Source organism: Lepidochelys kempii, chromosome 22 (assembly GCF_965140265.1).
Source record: "Lepidochelys kempii isolate rLepKem1 chromosome 22, rLepKem1.hap2, whole genome shotgun sequence".
Taxonomy (NCBI): domain Eukaryota; kingdom Metazoa; phylum Chordata; order Testudines; family Cheloniidae; genus Lepidochelys; species Lepidochelys kempii.
The window spans coordinates 2,258,895-2,278,041 of NC_133277.1; the positions used below are offsets into that span (position 1 = coordinate 2,258,895).

The 19,147-nt window shown below is 42.0% G+C and overlaps 1 protein-coding gene across 9 annotated transcripts in view; it reads right to left on the reverse strand.

Moving 5' to 3' along the window:
• Positions 1–19,147, reverse strand: part of CCDC15 (coiled-coil domain containing 15) — a 74,658-nt gene that overhangs the window by 49,093 nt on the left and 6,418 nt on the right. For all 9 annotated transcript variants that reach the window (XR_012155905.1, XR_012155904.1, XR_012155906.1 and 6 more), the window contains 3 exons: positions 12,187–12,351; positions 8,915–9,034; positions 4,346–4,449 (listed from right to left, as the gene is read on the reverse strand). Coding sequence is in view for 6 of the 9 variants with exons in the window: in XM_073320787.1 (XP_073176888.1) it covers positions 4,346–4,449; positions 8,915–9,034; positions 12,187–12,351 (389 nt within the window). In the remaining 3 variants the exon portion in view is untranslated. The remainder of the gene's footprint in view (positions 1–4,345; positions 4,450–8,914; positions 9,035–12,186; positions 12,352–19,147) is intronic.

A 19,147-nucleotide genomic window follows, 5' to 3' on the forward strand; every position in this document is an offset into this window, starting at 1 on the left:
GCATCCATGCAATCACCATCCTAGGGGACATGCTGAGGACAAAGCTAGGGTCAAGACTTTAGTACAAGTGTGATGGACATTCTGGGCTGCACCACAGGACACACAGCTCTAATGTATGCCAGACGACAGAGAGCACAAAGGTATTTTACAGCCACCTTTGCCCTCCACCCCAGGAGGGCCCTGACTCTGGCTGAGGTATGCCATGCTGTGCTTGGTGCTTTAATGGACCAGAACATTCTTTATATTTACTTTTTGGTTTTACAATAAAGCTCTTCACATCTAGGTGGTGTTTAATACCTTGCTGTGGAATCTGGGTTATTGTGTAAATAACTATATAAGCGTGTACTAAAAATGTTAAGGACATTCCCTGGAACAAGTTATTACCACAGGCAGAAATGGACTTTAAACAGAGATATCTACCATGTTATTCTTTTCAATGAATACCAAATGCAACAACATATTCTAACAAATCACTGCCAAAATTCAATCTGAAATCAAAGCTGGGCTGAACTCGGATTGGAAGAGTACCAGCAATTAAATAAAGAGTGTTGGCCCAACAAACCCCCCACAAAAAAAAAAACCCACACACCAAGGAAGAGAGTGCCTAAGCCAAAGCTTCTCTAGTCAAGTTATAACGCCCTAAGATGTCTTCACAATGACTTGCTAATACAGACTTAAGTACTTCATAAGTGTCCTGCTATAAATCTCAGAGCAAGGACATCTTAGCTTTACATCAAGTGACTATAGGAACAGCTCGCTTCCATATATAGAAAGGCTGGGCAGCTAGTAAATTCAGTTAACTCTCATAAGACTGCATCAACCTGAAACAAGAAAATCCTTTAGATGGTCTCAACATACACAGCAGCCTCTTGGCGTTCATTCCTGGGGCAAAACTGGTTCTGTACTAAAGACTCTTTCATCGCCACATTTTATTTAAGGAAATGTAACCACCAAAGAAATGTTTCTTTAAAAGGTGCAGTTCTACTCTGAAAAGCGACAATGTAAAAATAACATTCTTTAACATGTCTGCTCCCTGTTGGTATCCAGAGCCAGACTTGTTGACTTTGAAGACAAACGACTGTTACTACTTCACTCCAGTTAGCTCGGCAGAATCAACCCAGCTATGGCCAAGTGAACTGCATCCTGTTTCTTCTCTTTCAATGAAATTGACAGCCCAGAGCCAATTGGAAGGCCAGATTCTGACCTTCAACATACTTGTGCAGCACCAATGGAATCAGTTTGTTACACCTACACAAGCCCATTTCAGACACTAGAACTGGACAGGTGTACTGGGGACAGTTTGGCTGGCATAATTTTTATTTAATGATTTAATTTAAATTTTACTTTTTATTTAAATTTGTATTTAATGATTATGTAACTTTCACCTCCCAAGGCTAGTTTGCAGGATAGGCACTTAACAAAAAACATCTTTCTTCTCGTAGACGCAACACATTTGATCAGGAAGTTAGCAACTGAAATTAAAATGGAGCCCCACAATGCACGTTTACAGTCACTTATCAAACCTAGGGATGGAAGCCAAGGGATATTTTATTATACTGTACAAATTCATAGGTTAAAGACCAGAAGGGACCATTATGATCATCTAGTCTGGCCTCCTGCATAATACAGGCCAGAAAACCTCACCCAATAATTTCTGAACATGGAAGCTTGTTCTCAATGCATACCATGAGGATTTTATCTATAGTGCAACTGTCCAAATCATAACTATTGTCACCTCAAACCAGCTCTCCCACCAAGTCTTCTTAGGAACCCAGCAAAGTTTCCCCTGCCGCTGCAAAACCTTTTATGCAAACAGTCTATCTAAAACTGTAGCTAGAAAAATCCACATTCTAGCAAATGAAACAACTGCCCAGCTTATACAGAGCGTGGCAATTAAATAGCAGATAAGTTAACTATACAAGTAGACTTAACACTTTTGGTTGTGCATGTTGTAGCAAACAGGCAAGGTACTAAAACTTCAACAGGACTTTATTTTTCAAGTGGAAACCTCTTTACCAAGCTGCTGCTGCACCCTCGGTAGCTCTCACTCAGCCTCCTCAACTTCCCCCCACCCCTTCCTGTTTCCTGTCCTTTCAGACTCCCAACAGCCAGTGCTCCCAGTTCTAATCATTACAAGCAGCACCTAAACACCACGGTGTAGTTGGTCGGTCCCTCCTTACAATTACTGCCAATCCCCATCTTTAAAGAACCCTTTAGCCCTGGCAGTCACTGTACTAGATTTGGAGATGTGCCCAAGGCAGGGTGAATAAACATGGATTTAAAAAAATAGCTTATTTAAATGAAAAAGTTACTTTAAAAAATAAGAAATTACTACAACTTACATTAAGGCCTAAATGTACTATAATGTAATAAAATGATTTAAGCTGAATTAAAGCAATAGTAAGCAGTGCTCATTTGCTACCAAAGTTTTAAAGAAAGTCAGATTATTGAAGTAGTGGAAGTCACTGACTAAGCATCTGGAAGCAGAGTTTGCAGGAGTGCTAAACCAGCTTTTGACAGCAGTAACCTCATCTGCAGATGCAGAGAGAATATTTTCATTTCAGTTTGAAATTATGACTAGTTCATTCACATTTAAGAAGCCACCTGGGAGTTGGAAGATGCAGGAAAGTTTGTTTTCCTCTTCCAACCTATAAATAAAAACTAGGTGTGAGAGGATATGAGCTCTATTAGTTCTAAAATCTTCAAGGACAGTGGTGACCAGAAGCAATTAGTTCCGTTCAATTCAATAACTACACATAATACTTAGTTTTAAATGCAAAACATATTGATAAACATTAGAATTTTCTTCTTATGTATCCAGCATATCTTAGGTAGTTTTATTTAATTAATAAAAACATATTAAAATATCTTTTTTGCTTATTTATTTGAATTCCCAAACAGAGCATGACAAATCACAAGAAAAAAAAAGTCATGTAGTAAGAAAGTGGTGAACAATACATTTCTAACATCATAAAAACATAATAATTGAGAACCTGAATAAGTGTAAGATAATTGCTTAAATGAATGTATTAATATTGCGTAGCCTCCTGGTGAATAAAAAAAACCACCACATTTAGAGTAAAGACTATATTTAATTGCAAATCATCATGTTTCAATGTCAAGTATCAGTGGGTAGCCGTGTTAGTCTGTATCCACAAAAACAACAAGGAGTCCGGTGGCACCTTAAAGACTAACTTGGAAAATCTCTCTTTACAGAAACTATTGAGTTTATCAAACAGAATGCTAAGAGTTGACATGGATCACAGTCTATGGGTCTATCTACATTGCAATCAAAGCTCTTGAGGACATAGCCAAGCTATTAGTAGTAGCGAAGCCCAGGCAGCTTGGGCTGCAGTAGCCCAACCAGGACACCGCTTATGTACTCTAACAGCTACATCACTGCAGTGCAGACATACCCTGTAAGTACCCACGCAGGGAGAAGCTAATAGTAGAGAGCTCATTAAACGTAGCAGACAAAAACCACCACATGCTCCAGTGGCTTGAAATTGAAACTAGACAAATTCAAACTGGAAATAGGAGTGCAAACTTTTCACAGTGAGAGTAAATAACCATTGGAACAACTTATCAAGGCAAGTAGAGGATTTGCTAAAACTTGAAGTCTTTAAATCAAGATCAGATGTCTTTTAAAAAGCTTCCATGCTAGTAAAGCCACAAGTTATTGGCCCTGATGCAGATGTTACTCTGAAATTCTATGGCCTGGAAAAATCAAGAAAGTCAGACTAGATCATCACAATTGTCCCTTCAGGCCTTAAAATCTGTGAAATTTACGACAACCTTCTTTCAGTTGACTATACATCAAGGGCAACATCTATAACAGCTCACGAAAGCTCATGCTCAAATAAATTGGTTAGTCTCTAAGGTGCCACAAGTACTCCTTATCTATAACAGGGGTGGCCAACCTGCGGCTCCGGAGCCACATGTGGATCTTCAGAAGTTAATATGTGGCTCCTTGTATAGGAACCGACTCCAGGCCTGGAGTTACAGGCGCCAACTTTCCAGTGTGCTGGGGGTGCTCACTGCTCAACCTCTGGCTCTGCCACAGGCCCTACCCCCACTCCACCCCTTCCCCTGAGCCTGCCGTGCCCTCACTCCTCCCCCTCACCCCCAGAGCCTCCTGCATGCCACAAAACAGCTGATCGGGAGGTGCAGGGAGGGAGGGGAAGGCACTGACCGGCGGGGCTGCCGCTGGGTGGGAGGTGCTGGGAGCGGGGGCTGATGGTGTGGCTCTTTGGCAATGTACATTGGTAAATTCTGGCTCCTTCTTAGGCTCAGATTAGCCACCCCTAACCTATAAAGAAATTCATGATTATTAGCAGATACCTACTTTGCAATTTTCTTCTGATGCTCTTTCTGCCTTTGCTGTTCCTTTACTTGTTCTCTCTCAATATCCATGAAGAGACGTCTGTATCTCAGGTACTGATTTTGACGCTGCAGGAAAGACGACATAGTCTTAAGAGGAAGGTGTCTTGGTGCAATATACAGCAGGACCTGGAAGTGGCACTGCAAGAACTCACACTGTGCACGTTATACTGTAAGAATTAAAGGAGGAAGGATTAAATTTTGAGCTGAGAAGTCTCATCAAATATCACACTGCATAAAAACCCAATAAGGAAGACCCTGTGAAATCCACCACAGAGTTTACCTGTCTCCAGCTGCTGCAGATGGTCCTTCTGATGATAGAAAACAGATGTCTTGTCAGTAATCTTGTGCTCCCTGCCTACGAGTTTCTGCTTTCTCCTCAAGGGAGAATTAAAATGTTTCACTGCACGTGTTCCACAACTGAACGAAAGGTAGGAAGAAAGCTGTTACTGGTACTTTGCTCCTCTTCTCTCCAGCTACCTTGCAGAACTATGATCTTGGTACCAACATCTTCTACTGCAGGGGTTCTTAAGATCTCACACTGCCAAAAAGTTTATTAGCAATATCATCTCATATTGCTTATGTTGTAAGGTATTTTTACTGGAGCTGGCCAATAGAAGAGTCCCCTTCCCCCCACCCCCAATCAGAAAATGGTGTTTCATTGAAATCAAAAAGGTTTCACTGGAACGTACCAACTGACAGAAAAGTTTATTTGAATGGAAATGGAGGGCTTTGTTCCAATTTTCTTGTTTTGTTTCAACTTTTTAAAAAATTAACTATATTAAATTTAAAAGTTTTTCAATGTTTGGATATCACAGAAACAAATCATTTCAATAAAGTATTTCAGAATTTTTGTTCCATGGTAAATTTTGACTTCTCATCCTGATTGGAAATGAAAGGAAATTTTGAAGTGTCAGACTTTCCCACAGGATGGAAATTCCATTTTTCCCGGTCACCTTTAAGTTTTGCCTTCTTTCAGTGTTATTTTATAGCTGCAGTGAGGTAGAGGAAGCACCATGTGACCAGCCAGCTCATTGACAACCACCAGCAAGTGAGCCATAGGCCACAGTTTGAGAACCTCTATGCTCCTGATTGACCCACAGTGGATCTTCCAAGACAACATTCATCTACCCGACCACATGCACTCATAGTTCTTCCTCCATCCCCAAGACTTCTGTGAAAATGAAAGGATGGAGGGTAGCTCTCTTTTATGGACACCCAGCCAGCCAGCTATAAAATCCCTCTTAGTAGTTGTTCTCTACTTGCTTTACCTGTAAAGGGTTAAAAAGTCTCCCTGCATAGGTAAAAGGGAGGGGGCACCTGACCAAAAGAGACAATGGGAAGGCTAGAACTTTTTAAAATTGGGAAAAAACTTCCCCTTTGTCTGTCTGTGGTTGTTCCTCGGAGAGAGGGAACAGGGCATTGGGGATTGGTCCTGCTTTGAGCAGGGGGTTGAACTAGATGACCTCCTGAGGTCCCTTCCAAACCTGATATTCTATTGGAGGGAGGGATAGCTCAGTGGTTTGAGCATTGGCCTACTAAACCCAGGGTTGTGAGCTCAATCTTTGAGGGGGCCATTTTGGGATCTGGGGCAAAAATTGGGGATTGGTCCTGCTTTGAGCAGGGGGTTGGACTAGATGACCTCCTGAGGTCCCTTCCCACCCTGAGATTCTATGAGGGCAGCAACTATGCTGTAAGAAGCTTTGGGCCAGGTCTGAAAAATAATTTGAATCAATCATATCTAGAAATTACTCATTTGAAACCCCCAGATATGTAAGTAGATCAGGAAGTGTCTAGGAAGACACGATCAGGTTTATCTCTTTTTTTTATTTCTTTATGGCTTGTAGACTCCTTTGTGCTAACCCCAAATGCTTTTGTTTTGCTTGTACCTTTAAACTGGACCTCAAGAAGGTTATTCTTGATGTTTAATCCTCGGAAGGGTTTTTTCTTTTGTTTTTTAAATCTAGCAATAGCCCGAGTTTCCAGAAGTATTTTCTTTTTGTTTTTAATAAAAATTTACCTTTTTAAGAATAGGATTGGATTTGTGTGTCCTAAGAGGTTTATGCACATGTTTAATTAGCTGGTGGCAACAGTGGATTTCCCTTTCTTCTCTCTCACCTCTTCCCCGGAGGGGGGGTGTGAAAGGGCTTGAGGGTACACCCCACAGGAAGAAATTCCCCAGTGCGCCTTCTTGAGTTCTCAAAGGGGTTTTGCACTTGGGTGGTGGCAGCATCTACCAATCCAAGGTCAAAGAAAAGCTGTAACCTTGGGAGTTTAATACAAGCCTGGAGTGGCAAGTATTAATTTTTTAAAGTCCTTGCAGGCCCCCACGTTCTGCACTCGAAGTGCCAGAGTGCGAAAATCGACCTAGACAACTTCTGTTGTCGAATCTCTGAAAGAAGGGACATCAAGCATAAAGGAGGGCCTGTAGTGAGAAGCCAGAACCAGGTGTGTGGAAGATTTACATTACCCAGCCAAGGAGAGAGGAGGGGCTAGGGACATTTTTTCCTTCAACCCTTTCACATTTTCTATTCAAAATAAGAGACCACACGGTTTTAAGATTAGCCCTTTGTCTGATCAACCACAGGCCATGTGAAAAAGCCATGCCATCAACACCAGCAACAGCTGGAGCCTTATTAGGATCAGTGGTTTCGCAGGGGAGACAAGACCTGTATGTGTTGCTATATAAAGGGAAGTCTTTGCTGTAAAGGCTTCAGCCCCATCCATAGAATTCAAAGGGAAGAAAAAACCCATGGATGTACTAAGAGTGGAGAAAGCTTCTAGCTAAGCTCACATCCCATGCAGATTCATAAGTTTTAAGGCCAGATTGGACCATTAAGATAATCTAGTCTGATCTCTGGCATAACACAGGCCATAGAATTTCACCCAGTGATCAAGCCCATAACTTCAGGTTGAACTAGTTCATCTTTCACATGGGAAAGAAACCCTATACAGAGTCTAGAAATAGCTTCAGAACAGAGGTTTGCTGAGCATACATCAAATGTTGCACATGGCATAGAAATGCAAGTCAATGCTTTTTTGGTGGAGAACTGTTCCATGTACCTAAAAGAACTGGTTTCTAGGTATTTGATGCACTGCTATTTTCACAGTTTATATAGGATTTTCCTCCCATGTAGACCCTCTGCTAAGAGTTGAGATGATTGAACTTTTGGGTGATCATGAAGCTAGAAATAATGATGTGCAAGATACTGGCAGGCTTGCAATGGAGGAATCAAGCTTTAGGGTGTGAAAGAGAAAGGAAATGGGAGGCTGAGTGGAAGAGAGCAGTAAGCAGAGAGGAATGGGTGGAGGAACAAGTCAGAAGGGTTGATATTCAGAGGTGAGAGACCATTTGGAAGCCACCAAGGAAAGATTGTTTGGATCTCAGGGGGTTCAGTGCTTGTGAAGTAATTGATAAGAAGTTAAAATAATTTAAGAATAAAAGCAAATTGTTTATCATTTGAAGCTTAGGTATAAAATATGGCAAGGCCCACAAGTGAAAGAGGGAAATATTACATTCAAATAAGTGGACAGTGAAAGGGAATGGGTTGGGGGAAGCACCTACTAAAATATTCTCTCTTTTGGGTCTGCCAGGGGTTGTCATCATCCTAGGTCTTCTAGGCTGTAAGCTCAGCAAGGTATGGACTAGCATGATGCGTCTGATGCAGTGTCAATCACGTGGTCTGTACTTAATAGTTACTAAATATTAAGAGATAGCATGGCTCATCCTGTGTGTTGTACAATACCAAGCACACTGAGGGTGCTTCATAAAGACAGTGGTCACAGATTCATTGCATGGTACAATTAGAATTATTTTGTTACAATGAATGTTCTGTAAGAATTTTGCTGCAGAAATCCAGGTCAGTGCTACTGGGTTTGGCAGACCACAGAAACCTTTTTCCTCTACAGGTGGGTACTTTGTTTGCAACGCTGTACAGTGCGTGCTTTGCAGTTTGTCTAGATTCCAACATACATAAATGGAAAAGTAACAAGTTTTGCTTGTAGTTAAAGCCAGCCCTGTGTGTAAACGAATGAAAAACTTGCACAGGAGCCAGTTCCATAAACAATGACTTGGACCTCAGTAAAGGTCCAACAACAGAGAAATATCAATCCTCCCTCACAACTAGAAAGACCCTAGAAAGAAGCCAAATGGCAAGAGAACAGAAATCCTCATGGGCTGAGCATGCACTCTGCTCCTCTTGGACTGCAGCATTTCAGTGGTTTTGCATGTCTTTTGTGGCAGTGTACATGCTAAGTTAAGTGCTGGGATCCATGCAGGGATTATCTCACCCACCGAGACTACATAGTTATGGTTCCAACTGCCCCAGTGATTCCATGTATGAAGTCTACCAACAGCCTTAAGGGTGTTAATAAGTATTATACAGTATTGGCAGCTATGCCACCAGCTTTGATATATTATGCCAGTTTCTGGTGTTTCACAGTAAATAGCAGTGTCTCCTAATGTGCCCTGCTCTTGGTATAATTCAGATGCAGACGCTGAGAACAAAATAAGACTTTACACTATTTGACATACTTGTTTCTTGGTTTCTTCTCTGTCTATCCCAGGACAAAGTACAAGGGGAGCTTGGCAATCAATGCTCAAACCTGAAGACGGGCCAGCAGGGTCTGACGCCTTCATTAATCCATTATAAACCTGAAAAAAAAAAAATCAGTGGATCAAGACATGATTGGCCTCAGCACTTCAACAGAAGTTTTTTGACACTCTGGCTTATTGAAACTTTATAGGAGTAACACTGGTCTTTTGACTAAGTACACAAGATCTGTACACCATTCATATGAAACACACAATATCGGGCATTAACATTGCTGATAATTTTATGCATGGCACATAGGAAAGATCATTGGTGCCACTATTATTGTTCATAAAACATCTGCATTTCTACAATCAGGCATTTATAACACTGCCATTCAAGTTTGTTTTGGACAGAAACCTCAGCTTGAAAGCAAACTGAAGTTTTATTCATGGCTATAATCATTTTTGGAAATTGAAGTTTCCCCACTTTAGCCCAGAAATTGTGCAATACCCTTACGGAGCTCTGTGCTCAACATATCTTTTAAAAAAAAAACAAACAAACAAAAAAAAAAAACACACACACTCAACCTGTGGAACTCATTGCCAGAGATTATTGAGAAGGCGAGAAGCATAACTGGATTCCAAAAGAATTAAATAAGTTTATGGAGGACAGGTCCATCAATAACGCTAGCCAAGATCGTCAGGAACACAATCCCATGCTCTGGTTGCTCCTAAACATCTGACTGCTGTAAACTGGGACTGGACAATAGTGGGTGGATCACTCAACAAATTGCTCTGTTGTATTCATTCCCTCTGAAGCAACAGGCACTAGCAACTGTCAGAAGACAGAATACTATACATGGACCATAGATCTGAGCCGGTATGGCCACTCATGTTCTTATGTAATTAATGTGAAAATTAGTGGATGTTTTTGCACAGTATGATTTTTATTTTTTTTTTTTAAACACAGGTATGTCTGACTTATTTTATTAGATATTCCCAGACAGAAATGTGTTAAAGATGCCATTAAGATTGAGATTCTATACTTATTATAAGGACAGAAATTACAAGAACATTGCAGTTATCCAAAACTGACAAATTAAAGACCTTAATTCTGAATGTCCTGGTGAAAAAATATGAGAAATTCAAAACATGGAGATGTACAGGTAAGGTCCCCCAAAACCATACTTTTGACCCTGTAGCATCACTAGCACGAACTTCCCTTTTTTTCCCCCCATTCATACTTAAGATCTGATCCTGTAAACTTCTACTCAAGCAGATCACAGTTTGCAGAGTCATGCTTCCACATTGAAAGATGGGGATTTTTTGATCAAGGACTTTAAGAGGTTTGTAGACATCTTAATAGGTAAAGCCATTGCACTCTTACAGTGGCCAAATCACTACCATCCTCCCCTCTCTCTTACGTTCTTTTTCCCTGTAAGGTCTCAGAGACGTGTGTGTAAAGCCAGTTGTAAGTGTGACACTTTAGCCACAGGAGCCCTTTCAATACAAATAGAATAATTCCTTGGCTTAAGTTTCTATACACAGATACAATGTGTTCAGCTTCACTTGTCTAATTAGTGGCACACAGAATGCTAGTGAAGAAGAGATTCTTCAGCATGCCATCTTAAGAATCAGGTTTGGGAATGCGTATTTTTGTATGTTAATGAAGGTGACTAAAGTTTGCACAACCACTGACTGACTAAGGGGCAAAGCACTTGTGTGAGCACTCACCTATTACGGATGGATAAGTCTGTCTTGGAGTTTGCTTTTGCTCCCTCAGAGCATTACTATAGGAAAGCAGCTTTCTGCTTTACTTTGGGTGCGAGTGATAGTTAACTCTTACATGAACTCTGAACTTGGGTCCTGCCAGAAATAATACTTTTCAGTTCATTCTTGACACATATTTATTTGCGAAGTCAAGGCCACTTATGCATCAATTCGTCTTGTAAAACCACTGTTTAAGGATCAAAAACTGAATTTAGGGGGACTGGAGAACTTTGGTAGCTGGTAAAGGGATAAAGCAAGAAAGGTGTGCAAATACTGCAAACAGCTACTTGCAAACTGTTCAGTTACATGTGCATATTCTTAGCTATATTCACTACTTTTTTTTTCTTTTAGTTTAACAAACATGTGTACCAGTGAATACTTGTTTACAATAATATTTTCAGGATGTGGAAGTCTCAAATACTTAGGCAAATATTTGAAGCAGACAGAACTTGCTCAAACCCTCTTGCTTCAATATTTATAATCGAATCATGAATCAAAAATAAGAACATCACATGTCTAATATAACCATTCTTGGCACAAATAGTAAATACTCAAAAATGGGAGCAAACAATTTATAAACAACCCATTGGGTGAAATGTTTGCATAAAGTATCAAATTCAAACAAATGTTTATATAAATACAGCTGCCTGCTTGAAAACAGAAAAAAAAAATTCCAGTAATTAAATATGCTGTCACAAGTACCTGTCCCAGATTCACATGAAATATTCACCAGTAATCATGGGTTCAACTCCAGCCCAAAATGGCAGTGATAAAAAAAAAATTAAACAGCTACTTGCTGTTTAGTGACTTGAGTGAATAGACACCCACATAAAAAAAAGTCACCACTACAAATGCCACTCTTTGCTATCAAGTTCAGCAGAGAGGTCAAAGTAGAAGTCTGAACTCTCATCTGAAGCCTAAAGTTCAGGTTAGGAGGTCATCTGGCAGGGCATCACCACTGCTCAGACAGTAGCTGTTCCGGAACAGCAGTCTTAAAGACCAGAAGCCTTAGAAGAGGGGTGGGCAACCTGAGCTTGAGAAGCAGCCAGAATTTACCAATGTACATTGCCAAACAGCCACAGTAACACGTCAGCCCCCCTGCCTCCCACCTACCAGCAGCCCTGCCAATCAGCACCTCCCCTTCTCTCCCCATCAGCTGTTTCATGGCGTGCAGGACACTTGAAGGAGTTGGGGGGGTGGGGGTGGGGAAGAGTGCGCGAGGGCATGGCAGGCTCAGGGGAGGGTGTGGGAAGGGGTGGAGTAGGGGCAGGGCCTGTGGCAGAGCCAGGGGTTGAGCAGTGAGCTCCCCCCAGCACACTGGAAAGTTGGCGCCGGCCACTCTAGCCCTGGAGTTGGTGCCTATACAAGGAAGCACATATTAACTTCTGAAGAGCCTACGGAGCCACAGGTTGGCCACCCCTGACTTAGAACAAGAATTAGGCATGCCAGGACTGGCTGACCCAGCCTTGGTCACATCAGGTCTGGGATTTTAGATGTCTTACTTTTCCAAATTCTAGTTTGTAGTACAAGTTGTCATCACCCTGCTCAGCCTGCTTTCTGGCTGTTGCCTGGTCTTGTAGTTCAGCGGGAAGGTCATGACGTCCTGCCAGAGGAAACTCCTCACACTCTTCTCCATGCACTGGAGTTGGCCTGCGAGACACTGGTTTCTGGGGAAACAAATGTGAGATTTAAACTTAACTACATTATTTCAATGCACGAGCAGCTCATGAATATAAGACCCCTGTAAGCTTTGGGTGTAAGAGCAACCTGAGGAAACTTGTTCTCTGGGTCAGTGGAGACTAGGCAGGTTGGAAAGGGGACATGCTCAAACTTCAGTAGAGGGGAACGAGCAAGGAATACTGCCACTGTAGATTCTAACTCGTGGACAATTTTGTCAACAGTGCAAAAGTGACCAGCTGGTGGGAAAAAAGGAAGTGGTCTTCTGTGCATGTCATTTTGCAGTTGCAAGAGATGCAAACAAACAAAAAAAAAAAAAAAAAAAGACAGCACTTGCTAATTGTTGCTACAGATTCTCTCAATACTTAGAACAGTAGCCATCTGCACCATCCATATTTGTGGTACAAACAGGAACTACCTGTGATATTTGCAAAGTAACTGTTGGCAAATACAGGGTGCTGTATGTGCAGGTTTTCTGGAGTCACATCAAGGTGTGCAGAATCTTGAGACCTCTCAGAAGAGAGGATATTTACCCTGCAATAACTATAAATATTTGAGATGTTGTAGTCAGTGTGGCTCCCACTGTAAGTGTACCTGAGATCAAAGTTTTATGAAGAACAGTGTCTGCCAGGGTGGTGCGCACACACACTTTCTCCTGATGCTCCCATCTGAGGGCATAAAGGTCGGATAGCCACAAACTTCCCTTGGGTCCTTGCAATTCAAAGTCCATGGCTGTGGAGGATTCTGAAAAGCAGGGATGGGGAGCAGATCCACACAGATTACATCTCAACCAGCCAGTTACTGTAGGATAAGTAACAGATCTCTCTTCAAGAATGAGTGTGTGGATCCCACAGCAGGTGTCTGGCAAGCAGTTTCCTCATTAGATGGTGGGAATGAGGAGTTTCAAATAAAAATTGAAGCATTGCTCTCCAAAACTTGGTACCTGATCTAGCCTCGAGGTCAAGGACAGAATATCTGACAAAGGTCAGTGACCTGCTCTACAGTGTTGCCATGCAGATCTCAGATACTGGCATATCCCTGTGCCCTGACAGAGTGAGCCTTGAGAGTTGAAAGGAGAGGTTTGCCAGCTATCTTGTTACAAGTGGAAATACATTGTGTGATCCACTTAGAAAGAGAGTCTTTGCAATGAGATGGCCTGACTTTTTGAAGGGCTAGATGGGGCCTCAAACAGGTGAGCAGACACGCTAAAAGACATGGTCCTGTTGATACAATGGAGCAAAATTCTGTCCATCAGGAATTAGCCCAGATGGGCTGAGTTCATTTGTTTTAGTTTCCTTCAACAAGTAAAGAGAATATCGAATTTAGCTGAAGTTAAAGGACAGAGAGTTGGACACTCACTGAGTTCTATTTAGCTGTGTCTAGCGGTAAGAGGGAACTGGAGGGTCGTGGCTTCCCCACCACTGATACCCTAATACCAGGGCCCAAGGAGACAGAGGGCCCAAGCAAAGCCCTGATAGATATGGCTATCCAAAAGACAAATCTCACATGCATGAGGAGCATGGACACTTACAAACGGATCCATAGTAACATTCTCCAAGAACAACAGATTCTAGTTTAAGCTGAAGAAAACCTAGAACAAGAATTTGTGGATAATTCTTTTATTGAACACACACATGGAAGTGTTCAATACATTTAATCAGGCCACGGAAGACAGAGGGTCGGTGTTCACATAGAAGCAGGCCGGCTATTGCTTCAGACTCTGGATATCTGAAGATGCGGTAGATCTTAAAGGGCATCTCTGAAAACGAAGGAAGATAAAATGCAGACCCAGGGTATCATGGACTCAGGATTTGTTCTACTTTGCTCTTTCTATGGCTTGATTAAAAAAAAAAAAGACAGTCTTGAAACCTTGCAATAGGCCAGACCAATAAAGAACGCACAATGGCAAGAGATGAGACAAAGGGTTTTGTTGGCCTAAGTAATGACTGCGTTACTTATGAGCATTGAGGCCACTAGCATCCCAAAAAAGTGCCAAAAAAAAACCATTTGTACTGCTTCACCCTGCCATGCACCATGGCTTTCAGAGAAACACATTCCTAAACAGCTTGAGCAAGATAAGGCAGTAGTTAAGCTATTTTTGTAGCTCTTCCACCATAAAGCCAAACTCCTTGAGCACCACAAGCCCAGTAGTGCACATGTCAAGAGAACTCCCTCAATGACCCAGAAGCATTTCTCAGCGGTTCTCAAACTGTGGGTCGGGACACCAAAGTGGGTCGTGAGCACATTTTAATGGGGTCACCAGGGTTGGCTTAGACTTGCTGGGACCCGAGGCCAAAGCCCTACTGCCCAGGGCCCAAGCCAAAAGGTGGTGGGGGATCAAGTAACAGGCCCCCTGCCTGGGGACAGTAGGGCTCAGGCAAACTCTGTCCCCTCTCCTGGGGTTGTGTAGTAATTTTTGTTGTCAGAAGGGGGCCGTGGTGCAATGAAGTTTGAGAACCCCTGCTCTACATGAAAGTGTTCATTTTAGAAGCCTTCTAAAACACGGTGGGTCCTTTTGGGAAGCTAGGAACTGACAACCCCCTTGCAATTTTCTAATGGTATAAAGCACTGGATTTGGGGGGTCAGAAGAAGGGGGGGGGTCTTGCTAGGTCACATAACATCACATGGGAAGAATCCCATGCACCGCTACAGACTAGGGACCGAATGGCTCGGCAGCAGTTCTGCGGAAAAGGACCTAGGGGTGACAGTGGATGAGAAGCTGGATATGAGTCAACAGTGTGCGCTTGTTGCCAAGAACGTCAATGGCATTTTGGGATGTATACATAGGGGCACTGCCAGCTGATCGAGAGACGTGATCGTTCCCCTCTATTTGACATTGGTGAGGCCTCATCTGGAGTACTGTATCCAGGTTTGGGCCCCATGCTACAAGAACGATGTGGAAAAATTGGAAAGAGTCCAGCGGAGGGCAACAGAAATTATTAGGGGACTGGAACATATGACTTATGAGGAGAGGCTGAGGGAACTGGGATTGTTTAGTCTGCGGAAGAGAAGAATGAGGGGGGATTTGATAGCTGCTTTCAAACTATCTGAAAGGGGGTTCCAAAGAGGATGGCTCTAGACTGTTCTCAGTGGTAGCAGACGACAGAACAAGGAGTAATGGTCTCAAGTTGCAGTGGGGGAGGTTTAGGTTGGATATTAGGAAAAACTTTTTCACTAGGAGGGTGGTGAAACACTGGAATGCGTTACCTAGGGAGGTGGTGGAATCTCCTTCCTTTGAGGTTTTCATAGATTCATAGATTCATAGATATTTAGGTCAGAAGGGACCATTATGATCATCTAGTCTGACCTCCTGCACAATGCAGGCCACAGAACTTCACCCACCACTCCTAAAAAAGACCTCACACCTATATCTGTGCTATTGAAGTCCTCAAATTGTAGTTTGAAGACCTCAAGGAGCAGAGAATCCTCCAGCAAGTGACCCATGCCCCATGCTACAGAGGAAGGCGAAAAACCTCCAGGGCCTTCCAATCTGCCCTGGAGGAAAATTCCTTCCCGACCCCAAATATGGCGATCAGCTAAACCCTGAGCATATGGGCAAGATTCATCAGCCAGATACTACAGAAAATTCTTTCCCGGGTAACTTGGATCTTACCCCATCTAAAAACCCATCACAGGCCATTGGGCCTATTTACCATGAATATTTAATTACCAAAACCATGTTATCCCATCATACCATCTCCTCCATAAACTTATCGAGTTTAATCTTAAAGCAAGATAGATCTTTTGCCCCCACTACTTCCCTCGGAAGGCTATTCCAAAACTTCACTCCTCTGATGGTTAGAAACCTTCGTCTAATTTCTAATCTAAATTTCCTAGTGGCCAGTTTATATCCATTTGTTCTTGTGTCCACATTGGTATTGAGTTTAAATAATTCCTCTCCCTCTCTGGTATTTATCCCTCTGATATATTTATAGAGAGCAATCATATCTCCCCTCAACCTTCTTTTAGTTAGGCTAAACAAGCCAAGCTCCCTGAGTCTCCTTTCATAAGACAAGTTTTCCATTCCTCGGATCATCCTAGTAGCCCTTCTCTGTACCTGTTCCAGTTTGAATTCATCCTTCTTAAACATGGGAGACCAGAACTGCACACAGTATTCCAGGTGAGGTCTCACCAGTGCCTTATATAACGGTACTAAAACCTCCTTATCCCTACTGGAAATACCTCTCCTGATGCATCCCAAGACGACATTAGCTTTTTTCACAGCCATATCACATTGGCAGCTCATAGTCAACCTATGATCAACCAATACTCCAAGGTCCTTTTCCTCCTCCGTTACTTCTAGTTGATGCGTCCCTAGCTTATAACTAAAATTCTTGTTATTAATCCCTAAATGCATGACCTTACACTTCTCACTATTAAATTTCATCCTATTCCTATTACTCCAGTTTACAAGGTCATCCAGATCCTCCTGTAGGGTATCCCTGTCCTTCTCTAAATTAGCAATACCTCCCAGCTTTGTATCATCTGCAAACTTTATTAGCACACTCCCACTTTTTGTGCCCAGGTCAGTAATAAAAAGATTAAATAAGATTGGTCCCAAAACTGATCCTTGAGGAACTCCACTGGTAACCTCCCTCCAACTTGACAGTTCACCTTTCAGTAGGACCCGTTGTAGTCTCCCCTTTAACCAATTCCCTATCCACCTTTCAATTTTCCTATTGATGCCCATCTTATCCAATTTAACTAATAATTCCCCATGTGGCACAGTATCAAACGCCTTACTAAAATCTAAATAAATTAGATCCACTGCGTTTCCTTTATCTAAAAAATCTGTTACTCTCTCAAAGAAGGAAATCAGGTTGGTTTGGCACGATCTACCTTTTGTAAAACCATGTTGTATTTTGTCCCATTTACCATTGACTTCAATGTCCTTAACTACCTTCTCCTTCAAAATTTTTTCCAAGACCTTGCATACTACAGATGTCAAACTAACAGGCCTATAATTACTTGGATCACTTTTTTTCCCTTTCTTAAAAATAGGAACTATGTTAGCAATTCTCCAATCATATGGTACAACCCCTGAATTTACAGATTCATTAAAAATTCTTGCTAATGGGCTTGCAATTTCTTGTGCCAATTCTTTTAATATTCTTGGATGAAGATTATCTGGGCCCCCCGATTTAGCCCCATTAAGCTGTTTGAGTTTCGCTTCTACCTCAGATATGGTGATGTCTACCTCCATATCCTCATTCCCATTTATCATGCTACCATTATCCCTAAGATCCTCTTTAGTCTTATTAAAGACTGAGGCAAAGTATTTGTTTAGATATTGGGCCATGCCTAGATTATCCTTGACCTCCACTCCATCCTCAGTTTTTAGCGGTCCCACTTCTTCTTTCTTTGTTTTCTTCCTATTTATATGACTATAGAACCTTTTACTATTGGTTTTAATTCCCTTTGCAAGGTCCAACTCTACTTGACTTTTAGCCTGTCTCACTTTATCCCTACATATTCTGACCTCAATAAGGTAGCTTTCCTTACTGATCCCTCCCTTCTTCCACTCCCTATATGCTTTCTGCTTTTTCTTAATTACCTCTCTAAGATGCTTGCTCATCCAGCTTGGTCTACAACTCCTGCCTATGAATTTTTTCCCCTTTCTTGGGATGCAGGCTTCCGATAGCTTCTGCAGCTTTAATTTAAAATAATCCCAGGCCTCCTCTACCTTTAAACCCATAAATTCTTCAGTCCAATCCACTTCCCTAACTAATTTCCTTAATTTTTGAAAGTCAGCCCTTTTGAAATCAAAAACCCTAGTTGCAGATTTATTTTTGTTAATCCTTCCATTCAGTTTGAACTGAATTAGCTCATGATCACTTGAGCCAAGATTATCCCCTACAACCATTTCCTCTATGAGATCCTCATTACTCGCCAAGACCAAATCTAAAATGGCATCCCCTCTAGTCGGTTCAGCAACTACTTGTTGAAGGAATCCATCAGCTATCGCATCTAGGAAAATCTGAGCCCGTTTTCAAGGTCAGGCTTGACAAAGCTCTGGCTGGGATGATTTAGTTGGGGATTGGTTCTGCTTTGAGCAGGGGGTTGGACTAGATGACCTCCTGAGGTCCCTTCCAACCCTGATATTCTATGATTCTATGATAATATCAGGCCTTTTACTCATCATTTGGGCAGGACTGAATGTGGCCAGCCCTGAGCCTTGGGCTAGTGCCATTTTGGGAAGCAAACTCCACATTTTAAAAAGGAGGGGTATAGAAGGAAATGTTGATCTGGAAGGCTGATTTAAAAACAAAACACACCTCTCTCTCTCTCTCACGACAGCTATGTGATGCTGTTTGAAACGCTAGCCCTGGAAGTGGATAAAGAAGAAAGTGACCTGAAGTCTCTCTCAACTGTTGGCTCTGCACGGCAAAAGGAGGTTGCTCATACAGAAGTGAAAAGCATTGAAATATCTGTTCTCTGTGTATTCAGGGCTGATGGGCAAGAAGGAGACATCTTTACTGTCACTATTCAGAGCAGGACTGTACTTTAATGGTGGTTTCAGTAAGTTTCTTTTCATGTGGTTTTCAGTGGAGCTTGCTTTACCTGAATAAATAGTAATAGGAGGGGAAAGAAAAAGTAACAGGACAGTCAAGGCACACTACTCTGTACAGTAAAGGTATGTCCTTGGATCTCTCATCCCCAGTTAATTTACACATATGGGAAAATAATTAAGTGACAACAAGAACCCATTTTATTTTACTCTTTATTGAAAAGATCCACTGCACCGTGTGGTTGGCTGATTGGACAGGGCTCAGGATCTTCACACAA